Source organism: Equus asinus, chromosome 20 (assembly GCF_041296235.1).
Source record: "Equus asinus isolate D_3611 breed Donkey chromosome 20, EquAss-T2T_v2, whole genome shotgun sequence".
In the NCBI taxonomy this organism is placed as follows: domain Eukaryota; kingdom Metazoa; phylum Chordata; class Mammalia; order Perissodactyla; family Equidae; genus Equus; species Equus asinus.
Window position 1 is genome coordinate 16345799 of NC_091809.1, and position 13726 is coordinate 16359524.

The 13726-nt window shown below is 46.0% G+C and overlaps 1 protein-coding gene across 1 annotated transcript in view; it reads left to right on the plus strand.

Moving 5' to 3' along the window:
• VAV1 (vav guanine nucleotide exchange factor 1) overlaps positions 1–10897 on the plus strand; it is a 56717-nt gene extending 45820 nt beyond the window's left edge. Inside the window, exons 23-27 of the mRNA XM_014843645.3 lie at positions 3311–3427; positions 4938–5025; positions 6949–7063; positions 8619–8770; positions 10592–10897. Coding sequence (XP_014699131.1) covers positions 3311–3427; positions 4938–5025; positions 6949–7063; positions 8619–8770; positions 10592–10645 — 526 coding nt within the window. The 3' untranslated portion in view covers positions 10646–10897. The remainder of the gene's footprint in view (positions 1–3310; positions 3428–4937; positions 5026–6948; positions 7064–8618; positions 8771–10591) is intronic.
• Positions 10898–13726: the final 2829 nt, after the last annotated feature.

The window sequence follows — 13726 nt, forward strand, 5'->3', positions numbered from 1 at the left end:
TACAGTGTGGCTCCTGGAGCACACTGACCTGGGTGCAAATCCAGATTCTACCATTTCCCAGCTGTGTGACCCTGGGCCGGTAACTCAACCTTTCTGTGCTGCGGTTTTCCTTTCTGTAAAATACCTGGTTATTCCTGCTTTCCTTTCTGGAAAATACAGGTTAATACCTGTATCTGCTTCATAAAGTTGCTGTGAAGCTTCAGCGAGCTACTACCTGTAAAGTGCCTAGTCCTGTGCCTGGCACATGTAAACACTTTATTATCTGTTATTATTAGGATTAGCTGCTAGGACCACATTGCATCAATTCTAAAATGCACTTTTTTTTCACGTTTTAACATCTCTGACATTAGAATGGCTCTTACATCAGTGCAGTCTCAGTTTTCTGCCTGATTTTATGGGTAGTAATTTTTATTTCCTAATGGCCCATAAAAGAACAGTGCCTTTTACAATCTCGGCGTCTTAGACGTGATGTGATGTGGTATTGTGTTTGTGGCCGTGTGCCAGCTCTTTAAGGAGCTCCTTTAATTCTGGTAATAACCCTTTGAGGTAGGTGCTATTCTTACTCCGTTCTTGTAAAGGAAGAAACCCAGGCTGGGAGAGGAGGACGTGACTTGTTCAATGTCACACCGTGAGGAAGTGACAGAGGTGGGATTCGAACCCAAGTCTGCCTGACTCCAAAGCCAGACTTTACTGCCTCTTGGAAGTCATAATAACACAAGAGACAGAATTCCCGAGTGTCTCCCATGAACGAAGTGCTTCAACGGCACTGTCACCGTTGGTCAAAAATGTCACTCTGGAGTGGGTAGTTTCATCTCCCTCTTTTCAGAAGAGGAAGTTGGGGCTCAGAGTGACCAAATCAGCTCTTGAGGTCACAGAGCGACTAAGTGGCAAAGCCAGGATTCGAACCGGGGTCTTTGGAGGCTGTTCTCACGCTGCCCGCCCCTCCCCAGACGTGGTCACCGGGGACCAGGGCCGGGACTAGGTGGGGAGAGTGAGGCACTCTCTTCACGTGCAAAATTTAAGGGGGCACCAAAAAACTCAGCTATCGAGATCCGTAATGTTTTAAAAAATCAATCAAAAACGAGGCAAAAAAAAATTCACGATGAGCAAAATATCAAGATTGTAAATAAAAACAGGACATGACAAGGCTGGGAAGAGGGAGGGGTGGCTGCAGTGAATTGGGCAAGTGTGGAGTCGAATTTTGGCTTTGTTTAAAATTTTGACATTTTGTTCACTGTGGATTTTTTTGCATTCATCTCTTAAGTTGAAGTGGAAATCACATAAAGTAAAATTAACCATTTAAAGTGGCATTTATGTTACATACTTACATTTATATATCATATATGATTATATATTATCTAAAATTAATATATATTATTTATGCTATGTGTTTCGTTTACAGCATGAGATACTCACATTTTCATATCACCTATAATAACATATAATCTATAGTTAACATATCTTATGTATGTTGTGTATTTAGGGTTATAGCATAAACATATTCATATTCACATTTGTATGTTATATATAATTATATATTATCTATAATTAATATATAGCATATATTATACATTTACATTTATAGGATAAATATATTCATAATCACATTTCTATATTATAATTAGATATCATCTATAATTAATATATAGTACTTATTATATATTTACATTTACAGCATAAATATATTCATATTCACATTTCTATTCAATGAGATTTAGTTCAGTCACGATGCTGTGCAAGCACCACCTCTATCTAGCTCCAGAATATTCCATCGCCCCCAAAGGAAACCTCATCCCCGTTAGCAGTCACTCCCCATCCCCCTGCCCCAGCCTGTGACAACCACAAATCCACTCCCTGTGTCTGTGGATTTGCCTGTTCTGGACATTTCATATAAGTGGAAACGTAAAACATGTGACTTTTTGTGACTGGCTTCTCTCACTCAGCATCCTATTTTCAATGTCCATCCACATGGTAGCACATATCGGTACTTCCTTCCTTTTTGTAGCCACTTTTCCTGTCATTTGGATTTTTTAAAATATTACATGAAGATACTACTTATTTTATTTGTTATTATTTATCTTGATGTCTGAGTTTTTTGGCTCCCCCTTTAAATTGTGTACCCGAGGCTAGTGCCTCACCTTCCTCACTGTCTGTTCTGGTGACCACAGAGATGGGTAACCAGTGGACACTCAGTAAACGCCTATCCGAGAATGCCGAATTCCAGTAAAAGAAAAAACAGCAACTGCTTTTCTATATGCACACTCTCAATACTTCTGAAACCAAATGTGTTATCTTTTCCCCATACCAAACAGTGCTCCAATCCTCCGACACCAGCTGGCTGTCCTACCATTCAATTCAACGCTGACACTGTCTACCTGGAGTTAGTGTCCATCCCACAGGTTAGGGTCTCAGTCCCACAAGACTGCCCCCACTTCAGATGCCTGTCTCGAGCCCAGGTCTCCAGTACTTCTGACCAACTGGCTCTAAAAATGCGGTTCCCACAGCCCCCTCCTTGGTTTCGATAATTTGCTAACACAAAACTCACAGAACTCAGAGAAACATTTTACTTGCCCGATTACTAGTTTCCTCTAAAAGGATACAACTCAGAAACAACCAGATGGAAGAGATGCAGAGGGCAAAGTGTGGGGGAAGGGGTCCAGAGCCTCCATGCCCTCTCCAGGCGTGCCCCCCTCCTGGCACCTCCATGTGTTCACCAATTCAGATGCTCTCCAGATGCCCATGGTTAGGGTTTTTAACTGGAGGCATCCTTACATAGCCATGATTGAGTCAATCATTGGCCATTAGTGATTCACTCAACTTCCCGGGAGCCCGGGAAGATGGGGCAGAAAGCTCCAACCCTCTGATCACGTGGTTGGCTCCTCTTCTGGCCACCCTCCCCCGTCCAGAGGCTGTCCAGAAGCCCCCAGCCCCCAGACATCTCATCAGTATATACAAAGATGCTTATCTCTTCAGAGGTTTCAAAGGTTTTAGAAGCTATGTGCCGGGAAGTGGAGTCAGAGACCAAATATGTATTTCTTATGATGTCGCACAGAAACACAACCAGACCCGAAGGACTGAGTTTTCTCCCGCAATCCATTTGCCAAAACCCCAGGTGTGACTTACAGAGGTGTGATGGTCACTGCCCACTTCTGAACTCTGGCCACTGCCTCCTCCGGGCTTACATTAGTGTCTAAGCCTGCTGGACCCAGGCTGTCGCCAACTTAAGAAATCGCAGAGTTGGGAGGAAAAGCAGCCTCCGTATAACTATATGAGGGCTGTGTGGACCTCTCTCTTTGGTGTTTCTTGCCAGGTATGCTGGCCCCATGGAGCGCGCGGGAGCGGAAAGCATCCTCACCAATCGGTCGGACGGGACGTTCTTGGTGCGGCAGAGGGTGAAGGACGCGGCGGAGTTTGCCATCAGCATTAAGTAACTCCTCCCTCCCTGACTTATCTGTCCTGTGACCTGGTGTTGCAGGTGCCTGAGAGGAAGAGAATGTCCAGTCCCGATAGCCACGATTTATTGAGCCCCTGTGGGTCCTCAGTGTTTTAAAATCTTTTTTATTTCTTTGCATTGACAACCTAGGAGGAGGCAGAAGCATAGTCTGAACCCAGGTCTCGCAGACCTTGGCTCTGTCTGTTGTGTACACAGCTTCTCGCCCACGGTGACCCGTTTCCTTGTGGATTTTCTAATTTTGTCTTGTGATCTTAAGCGGGGCTTTCCCCATGGGTATCTTTTGCTGCCTGGGTCTCCAGAAATTTTGCATTCGCTCCTGTGGGGATCACCCACAGGTTCATTTGTTTTTCAGGTTAAAAAATTTTAGGTGAATTTCTTAGTTTCCCAGACCACACAGGTGGTTTCACTTCAAATCCCAAATCTACGTGAGGGCAGGACTGAGGCTGTAAATTCTTAAGGGTGACTTTTCTGTTTGGGGTCTCTGAGACAAGCTTTCTTTCTTTTTTTTTTTTGTGAGGAAGATTAGCCCTGAGCTAACACCTGCTGCCAATCCTCCTCTTTTTGCTGAGGAAGACTGGCCCTCAGCTAACATCCGTGCCCATTTTCCTCCATTTTATATGTGGGATGCCTACCACAGCATGGTGCGCCAAGCGGAGCCATGTCTGCTCCCGGGATCTGAACCAGCGAACCCTGAGCCACCGAAGCAGAATGTGCGCACTTAACCACTGCGCCACCAGGCCGGCCCCAGAGACAAGCTTTCTTATTGTCCCTGCTTCTTATCGTGCTCGTGGGTGTGGTTTTTCTAGCTCACCTCTTTTCCTGAAGGTGTAGCTTTTCGACAGTCCAGCCTTATGGCTGGACCCAATGCCAACCCTCCACCCTGTGTAGACCCAGTAACTCATCTCCTCTTTCGACGTGATCATCAAAGCATGAACTCCTTGGTTACTAAGATCAGCAACTCCTTAGGGCAGCAGTTGATGCTTATTGCTCAGTTTTTAGTTTCATCCTCATTTTTGGCCTCCAGGAATTTCCCTTACTTTTTTGAGAGCGCAGCACTTTTTTTCCCAACATTTCTAGGGGTTTTCTGTAGTAGATATTTTAAATCTAGTTTTGCATATTGGCAGAAGTGAATATCCTTCCTGTGTCCTTGCTAATCTGTGTCCGCCGTATTGATGGCAATGGAGATCTCATCCTCTCTATTCTGGAACATGACTTTCTTTACAAGGTCTTCTCGACTTCTCAGCAACCCCATGAGTCAGGGAAGATGACTGCTATTAAAGAGGAAGAAATGAAGGCTTAGAGCAGCAATGGCCCCAGGGAAGGGATCCTGTTGGAACAGCAGGAGGCAGCTTCATTCTTTGGGCTCCAGTGGTCGCCCCCTCCAGGAAGTAGCCAAGATTGCTTCCTCCATTGTCGGGGGCATGTGGTCTGGGGCTGAGACCCCTCCCCAAGAACTCCTGGCCCTCTCTCTCTCTGTTTCCAGGTATAATGTTGAGGTCAAGCATATTAAAATTATGACAGCGGAAGGACTGTACCGGATTACAGAGAAGAAAGCTTTCCGGGGGCTTGTGGTAAGGGCCAATCTACCCCCTAACCCCAGACCCCCAGAATCTGGCCAGGATTGTCCTTGAAGCTCTATCTTAGGATCCCCCGCTTACCTACGTTCATAGCAGCCCCTCCAAGGACACTATGAAGCAATTGGCTTTAAACTCATTCTCTTAATGACTAACAATGAGATTATTAATAGTAATAATAAATAACAACAGTGAGCATTTATGGATCACTTACCGAGTGATGGTCATATTATAGATGGGACTCCAGTTAATCCCCTCAACTCACTCTCTGAGTTCCCATTTCACAGATGGGTAAAGCTGAGGTCTGTAGAACCCCTATTTTTGTCAGACTTCATGACTCAGCTCTGCCTAATCTGCTTATTGACCATCTCACTGAGAATTCAAATGCTTTTCAAGTGTTTTTGCTTCTATTTGATGTCCTGTAATTTTGGGCTAGGTTTTAGACATTTTAACCCCATCGCACTAAATCACATAAATCTTACCCATGGCCTATGGATTCTTGGATCCTCTGAAAGAAAATCCCAACTCTTGCACATACGTGTGTTTTTTGTGTTTTTTTTTGGCGGGTGGGGGCGGGGTGGTGTCTCAGATTTCGCTTGCTCCTCAAAGGGATCCTTGACTCCCCAAAAGGTTAGGGACTGATAATTCACTCCGCAAACCTTTGTTTCCCCCAGACTTTTTATTCAGAAGAATATTTCCTCCATTTTTTATTTCTGAAAATTTTTGGAAAAGTTACTGGAATTGTGTAATGAACATCTGTAAGCCTTTCACCTAGTTTATTAATTGTTAATATTCTGCCCCTCTTGCCTTCCCTCTCTCTCTCTCTGCACACACACACTCACACATTTATTTGCATTATTTATGGGTAAGTGGTTGGCATCAGTATAAATACTTTAGCATGAACGTCCAGAGAACCAAGACGTTCTCACGCCTCACTGCAGGACCATTATAACACTCAGGAAGTTGGACACTGATACAAAATTATTATCTAATATGCAGTCCATACCCCAATCCCGCTGGTTGCCCCAATTATGCCTTTTATAGCAATGTTTTCCCCCAGGACATAACTAGGGATTCCATATTGCATTTAGTTTTTATCTCCTTAGTTTATAATAGTTCCCCAGTCTTTAATTTATTTTTTTGGTCTTTCACGATATTAGGAATTTTGGAGGCTAGGACTCCAAAACACAAGATATTTTATTTTGAAGACTGTTTCTTAATTTTGACCTGATTGTCTCCCCACTATTAGAATCAGCTTGAGCATTTGTGGGAGAAATATTCACATGTGCAACAAATCTGGGACTTGAATTCAGATCAGTCTATAATGACACAGAAGCCAGCTCTTGGCTACTCCATGCTACTGCCCCCTCCCCTGGGGCTGAATTCTGGATCTGCCCTTTTCCAGCTGTGGGACCCTGGCTGAGGAACTTGGCTCCTTAATGACTCAGTTTCTCCTTTTAGAAAATAGGGGAATCATGAATGCATTTCCCCTCTCAGGGTTTTTAGGAGATTTTGATAATGTGTGATTGCACACTGGCCAGCACATAGTAGGTGCTTTAGAAACAGCATCTGTTATTATAATAAGTAATTGTAAAAATGAGACTCTTGATGCCCACGGGGGGGTTGATTTTGGTGAGCTGGTCATCAGACAAGTTGGTAAATTTATCATGAAGTGAACTGGCTACTAGGAAAACAGGCCATAGGCGATGTGGTCTCTTCCCCGTGAAATGGTCCTAGCTGCTCAGGAAGAGAATGAGCTCCCCATCATGGGGAGCATTCAAAGAGTGACTTGCCAGGGAGGCCAGCAGGGCGGCCTGCTTCACGCGAAGAGTTGGATGTGGCCCCTCTAGCTCCTCCCTGCTCTGCCCCATGCTGGGCTGGCCCGCTGGGATAGCATCTGTCTTGTTGTCCTCATTCCAGGAGCTGGTGGAGTTTTATCAGCAGAATTCCCTAAAGGATTGTTTCAAGTCGCTGGACACCACCCTGCAGTTCCCCTTCAAGGAGCCAGAGAGGAGAGCTATTAGCAAACCAGCAGGTAGGAGGTCTCAGGCTGGGGGCCTGCAGCCCCAGCTCCTTCCCACTGTGGAGGGAAAGTTTGGGGGTGCCATGGGCTTTCCTTCCAGTGGGTGTGCAGAGGTCATAGCTGTGAAACAGCAAGAACTCCTTCCCACTCCTGGCTGTCCCTTTGTTCTTGAGTGGTTTGCTTGGATGGAAGAGGGGACCAGGGGTTACTTTGTATTTGGGAAGATGAGGACACTAGGAACAGAAGGATCCTCATCTATACCTTGTAAGCCTATATTTTTGTATCAATATCAAGGATTATTTAGTATCTATAACCTTCTCCCACAAAAAGGCAAGACCTTTAGTGCACTCTTACTTTCCTTTCTCTTTGCATCTCTCACCCACCAGGTTTGTTGAAATTGTCTGGAATGCTGGCTACAGTTTTCTATGAATTAAAACAATTATGACCTATTTTAGGAATCCTTTCTTGACAGTTGCATTTAACTTTGAAAATATAGTATCAAGAATTATTTAGACTCCATCTATATTTCTTGTTTTCCATGTTTTTCTTTATTTTTTAAATTCCTCATTGTGATTCAAATTTCATTTTGCTGGAGTGTATTCTGGAGAACGTTTTTCAGAAAAGTCATACAGGCGGTATAGTGTCTAAATTCTTATATGTCCGAAAGTTTTTAAAAGAGGGATTTAAAAATTAATTATTGTTAAACTGTTATATTGTTTAAAAAGCAACACCAATGTAACATCAGGACTCTGAGACAACAATTGCCTCTATTCTCATCACCCAATCGAATAAATATTTCTTTTTTTTCTTTTTTTTGAGGAAGATTAGCCCTGAGCTAACAACCAGCAGTCCTCCTCTTTTTGCTGAGGAAGACTGGCCCTGAGCCAACATCCGTGCCCATCTTCCTCTACTTTATATGCAGGACGCCTGCCACAGCATGGCTTGCCAAGCGGTGCCATGTCCACACCCGGGATCCCAACTGGTGAACTCCAGGCTACCGAGAAGCGGTGCCACCGGGCTGACCCCCAAATAAATATTTCTATCTGTCTGTGTGTTACTTATTTGTCCTGGTGGATATATGGGTGTTCAGTCTTGGCATATTTGCAGAAATACTACAAATTAATTTTATGTTCTACAATGTTGCTTAGTATTGTACTATGGAAAGTTTTTCATTTCTTTTTTTTTTCCTCTTATTTTTCCCCCACTCCCTCTCTGTTTTTGGACCCTTGGTCCTCCTTGAGATATTAGCGTTAACAGCCTAGAATGAAATTTTCCACATCTTTCCTCTGTTCTTTTTATTATAAATATGTACAAACCATTTAAAAAATTTATAAATGGTATTATTTTCTAAATTTGGATGCCGGTTGGGCTGGAACGATGATTCCAGGAGTACAATGGTGGCCCCACCAGAGCACAGGGCACCCGAGGTTCTGCATAAAGAAGCATTGAGGGACCCTGCATCTTGATGTCACCCTCCTGAGAGCATTACCTTCCCTCACCTGTCTCCCTGACAGTGGGCAGGTGTCTGCCCCAGGTCCTTCACCCACCTCTGCTCTTCCCTACACAGCTGGAAGCACCAAGTATTTTGGTACCGCCAAAGCCCGCTATGACTTCTGCGCCCGGGACCGATCAGAGCTGTCCCTCAAGGAGGGTGACATCATCAAAATCCTTAATAAGAAGGGGCAACAAGGCTGGTGGCGAGGGGAGATCTACGGCCGGGTGAGTTGGGGGGAGCTTGGCAGCCTGGGGAAAGGGCGTGGGGGTGACCTGGTCATGGTGGAGCGGCCCTGGAATTGTGGAATGGAGAAGGTGGGGAGTGGCTCACGTGGAGGTCTTCCCGGTCGGACGGGAGGAAGGGACATTTCATTTCACAGAGATTTCATTCATTTATGCAACTTACATTTGTTTATTGCATTTATTTTCTATGCGCCTGGCATTCTGCTGGGTGCCAAGGAGACAGAAAAAAATCCAGTACAATCACTGCCTTCATGAAACTTGTAGTCCAGTGAGGAGAATAGACCTGCAACCAAGCAGTTACAATGTTGCATGATCAAGTTGAGATGGGGAATCACAGGGCAGCATGGGACTCCCCCCGAAGGGAACCCCTGACTTACCGTGAGAGCAAGTCAGGACAACTTCTGAGAGACCAAGCTGATCACTGAGGGATGAGTAAAGTTAGCCAGGCTAAAAGGTCATGAGGGGGGCTGGGAGGAATTATTCCAGGTGGAAGGATCAGCATGTGCAAAGGCCCTGGGGTGAGAGAGTGATTGGCATGTTTGGGGAACATGAAGGCAGGGATTTGTGTCTATCTTGTTCACTGCAATGTCACCAGCGCCTGGAACACTGATCAGCACATAGTAGGTACTCAATAAATATTGAATGAGTGAAGAGGCAGAGCCAGGACTAACCATTTTTGCCTTTTGTGCTCCTTTGCCTGCTTGAATTCAGACTGTCAGGAAGGGGCCTCAAATTTCCTCAAAAAGTTTGTTTCTGCCTGGTTCTTATTTTTGTCTCACAAAGGCAGAGAGTCTTCTTTATTTCATCTGTTGATGAATTCCTAGCCACTAGAATACTGCCTCACTTGTAATGGTTTCTCAAAAATATTTGTTGAATGATGACAAGGACAGTGGTTAGGAGTTTACTTTCTACCTGGGGAAATGTACGTGACAAAATGACCTGGATAATTGCTTAAGTGTGCAGTGTTGTTAAGAACCATGGAGGGTAAGTTTAGTCTGCAGTGGAGGACAATTAGGGTTTGAGAGAGCCTTCTGGGGTGTTTAGGAAGGTCTGAGCTGTAAAGGATTCACCCATCCATCCATCATTTAATCCATCTGTCCATTCATCCATCCATCATCCATCCATCCTTCCTTCCATCAATCCACCCACCCACCCATCCTTCCATCCATCCATCCTTCTGTCCATCCGTCCATCCATCCATCCACCCATCCATCCATCCATCCATCCTTCCTTCCATCCATCCTTCCATCCATCCATCCATCCATCCTTCCTTCCTTCCATCCTTCCATCCATCCTTCCTTTCATCTATCTATCTCTCTGTCTGTCTGTCTGTCTATCTATCTATCTATCTATCTATCTATCCATCCAACTAAATTTATTAAGTATCTACTGTGTTGTAGGAACTATTCTAAGCTCTTTGGACTTAATGATGAATAAGACAGACAAAAATCTCTGCCCTGTGGAGCTCACATAAATAAATAACATATATAATCAATTAGATGCTGATAAGTGCCATGGAGAAAAATTCAGCGGGAAAAAAGAGATAAGGAGTGTTGGGGTGAATGGGGTTTGCAGTTTTAAGCAAGATAGTTAAGAAGTCCTTACTGATAAGGTGACATGTGAGTAGAGAACTGTAGGAAGCAAGGGAAATCAGCTGTGTGTATATCTAGGGGATGTGCTTTCTGCGGTAGCAGTTATGGCAGGTGCAAAGGCCCTGAGGTGGGAGCGAAGCTGCCTGGTGTGTTGATGAACAGCAAGAGAATGTGGAGAGGCTGCCCTGACTACTTCCTCCTCTCTTTCCAGGTTGGCTGGTTCCCCTCCAACTATGTGGAGGAAGATTATTCTGAATACTGCTGAGCTTCAGCATGCTGGCAGAGAGAGGAGAAACTCCAGGCTCTGAGCCCAGGACGAGCAGGCAGCTGGACCAGGGGCTGTGACAGGTCCTGGCAGGCTGAGAATCTGGGCTGGACTGTGGAGGGCCGGCATCCAGCTGGCAGGGCTCCTGGGGTGATGCCTTGTCATGGTTAATTTATAACACACTGATTTCTTCTTGGGTCCCCCGAGAAGGCGGGGCTCAAGGCAACCGCTTTTAATAAAATGATGAATGGAGGGGCCGGTGTCGTTCAGGAGGACCTGGAAGGGGAAAGATGTGGAAGGGCACCGGGGCGTGGAGAAAAGCCCTTTTACCAATCCCTGCCTTCTGGCGTTATCACTTTTCTCTGCCATTTAAAATAAGACCAGAAGAGGGAAACGCGACCCCATCTAGCAGGAAAGAATTTTACGCTCACGGATTCCAGATCACGAAAACCTGACTCTCACATGTTTTTTTCTATCATAGAACTTAATTCCTATTTGGAGCTCCTCCAATTCTGCGAAGTGGCAGAAACTTCATTTCAGTTAAGGCTGGGTCTTCCCCGTCAATTCTCCCCCAGATCATGTTTAAATTCCAGGGGATCCGGCATTAGGGCAGTGGGGAAACCCCTGGTCCTTGGTGGTTACCTTCTGTCACACTGCCACCTGCTGACATGTCATGGCATCCGCGTCACCTTTGGTTCCTCTGCATCTTCCACATGCAGGACATCTGGCTGTTTCCCCTTATATGCTGGGTGGAATGACTATACAGCCTGGTGTACCCAGGACAGTCCTGACTCTTGTCCTGGTGCAGTTATTAATCATGATTCTTTTCATTCTCCAAAGCATCCTGGTTTGAACGATACATAATATGGCCACCGTCTTAGGTTGGGCTTCTCCAGAAGCAGAGCCTGAGACAAGGATTTGGGCCTGCAAAGTTTATCTGGGAGGTGATCCCAGGAAGCAGCTGGAAGGGAGTGGGGAAGAGAGATGGGAAAGGGAAGGAGCCAAGACAGGGAGCATTGATGAGCAGGTGATGGCTGTGGGCAATGGGGGAACTCATTCTTTTTTGGGGACCTCTGGAAGTCAGTGTAGAACATGGCTTGGAGATGAGGGGCAAGGGAGCTGGGGTATGTCCACCAACTTCCGTCAGTCAGAGCCTGAGAGCTGCTCGTGATAGGTGGTGCCTGCTCTGGTGGCCAGAGAACCACAGGTGATTTTGGAGCCATTAATCTGTATGGATGTTGTCTGTGCTGGGGAGCTATGAATGGGACACCAACAGGGTCTGCTACACTCTCTCTAAATACAGAGAAATGGCATGCACACCCTTTTACAGCCATCTCTACTCAGTGGATGGCCGCCATATGCAGGATGTGGGGAAACTCTGTAGAGCTTGCTAAATCCTGGAATCTGAGGGCTCCAGGAAACCTTCTTTTTCTCATATCACTCTGAAGGCATCTAGACTGGGGATGGGTAGGTAAGACAGAAGGGTGCATCTCTGGACCCATCTCTGAGTTTAACTATCTTTTCCCCCGCCCAACTCTTCCTGTCCACATTGGGGAATCGTGATATCTTTTGTTGCAAGAGAAGTCGGCTGAGCCTGATAAATGCTCTTCCACATATATGGCCAGACTTTTTTGTTTTTTTTACTTAAGACTTTATATTATGGCAAAATACACCTAACATAAAATTTACCCTCCTAACCAGTTTTACAAGTGCAGTTCAATAGTCTGACATATTCATGCTGTTGTGCAACTAGTCTCCAGAATTTTTCATCTTGCAAAACGGAAACTCTGTCCCTATTAGGCAGCGACTCCCGATTTCCCCCTCCCCCAGGCCCTGGCAACCGCTCCGGCCAGACCTTCATCTGGAGTCCTTCAGGGTTAGATTTTTTGAGGCTCAAAAGCCAAGATTCAGAATCTCTAAGTAAGCTTTTGAAGTTCCAAAGCCCAGATGTTGCTTCTTTGCAAAATCTCCTGCAGGCTGTAGGAATAGCCTTTAAGAGAAAAAAACGATGGTGGCCAGGGCTGGGGAAGGGTCACGGAGTGTACGTTAATTTGGGGAAAAATAGTTAATCCTTCTAAATATTACCCCACCACACTAGTAACGGAGGCAGCCCCGCGTGTCGAGCGTTCAACATTGCCTGGCGCTGTGATAGCAAGGGCTTCGTACCCATTATCTAATCGAATCTTGCCATCAGCTTCCTGGGCCGTTGAGCATCGTGGCCGAGGATCCAGGGGGATTCCAAGGTCAGCTCCACCTCTGTAGAATTAGCTGTCACATGTTGGGAAAGTGACCTCACCTCTCTGAACCAGAGAAAGACGAGACATCACCTGTCCGAGGGCACAGAGTTAGTTAGTGTCTAAGCACAAAGCCACCCTCTTAACCATCACTCCAGTGGCTGGGGGGGACCTTGGCATATGCATGTTCTCTCCCCAGCCCCAGGTAAGCCAGTCCCCAGGCAGCACCTGTGCACACCCAGCCAGGTGCAGGATTCGGGCTCCAGAATCTGGTGTGAAGTGTTTTCCATGTTTGAAGGTCCATGTAGCTGGAAAGAGGGTGTTGGGGAAGGAATGGAGTCATAAGGGGTCAGGGGTTATGGGGGGGCATCTGTACTCCTCATCACTCCCCTCTGAGCCATGCTGTGAACTGGCCTAAGGCAACTACCCGGGTTGTCGAGTGCAGTGGTGTTGATGAGGTTGAAGTCACGGGTTTGTTCTTGGAGGTCCTGAGCATCACTGTCCTTCAGCGCCAAGCTGAACTTTGACCCCAGCCATGCCTTGACCTCTCACCCCGGTCTTGGGGGTCTGTGGCTGAGCCTTTAAGCCCCAGCCCAGGGTAAGCTGTGTCAGTCACCTTAGGCTAAGTGTTGCTGCAGTGAACAAATTACTCCCCCCCATCTCAACATCTTGCACACCAGTCCTTCATGCGTTGGCCTCAACTCTGCTGAAGAAGGTTCTGGAAGGAAAAAGCACTGAAGGAGCAGCACCATTGGAGACATCCAGCCTTGGGAGATGCCAGGCTTGCAGCAGAAGGAAAAGAAAGACGGCAGGACCACTTGGTGGCTCTCGACGTTTCTTCTGGAGA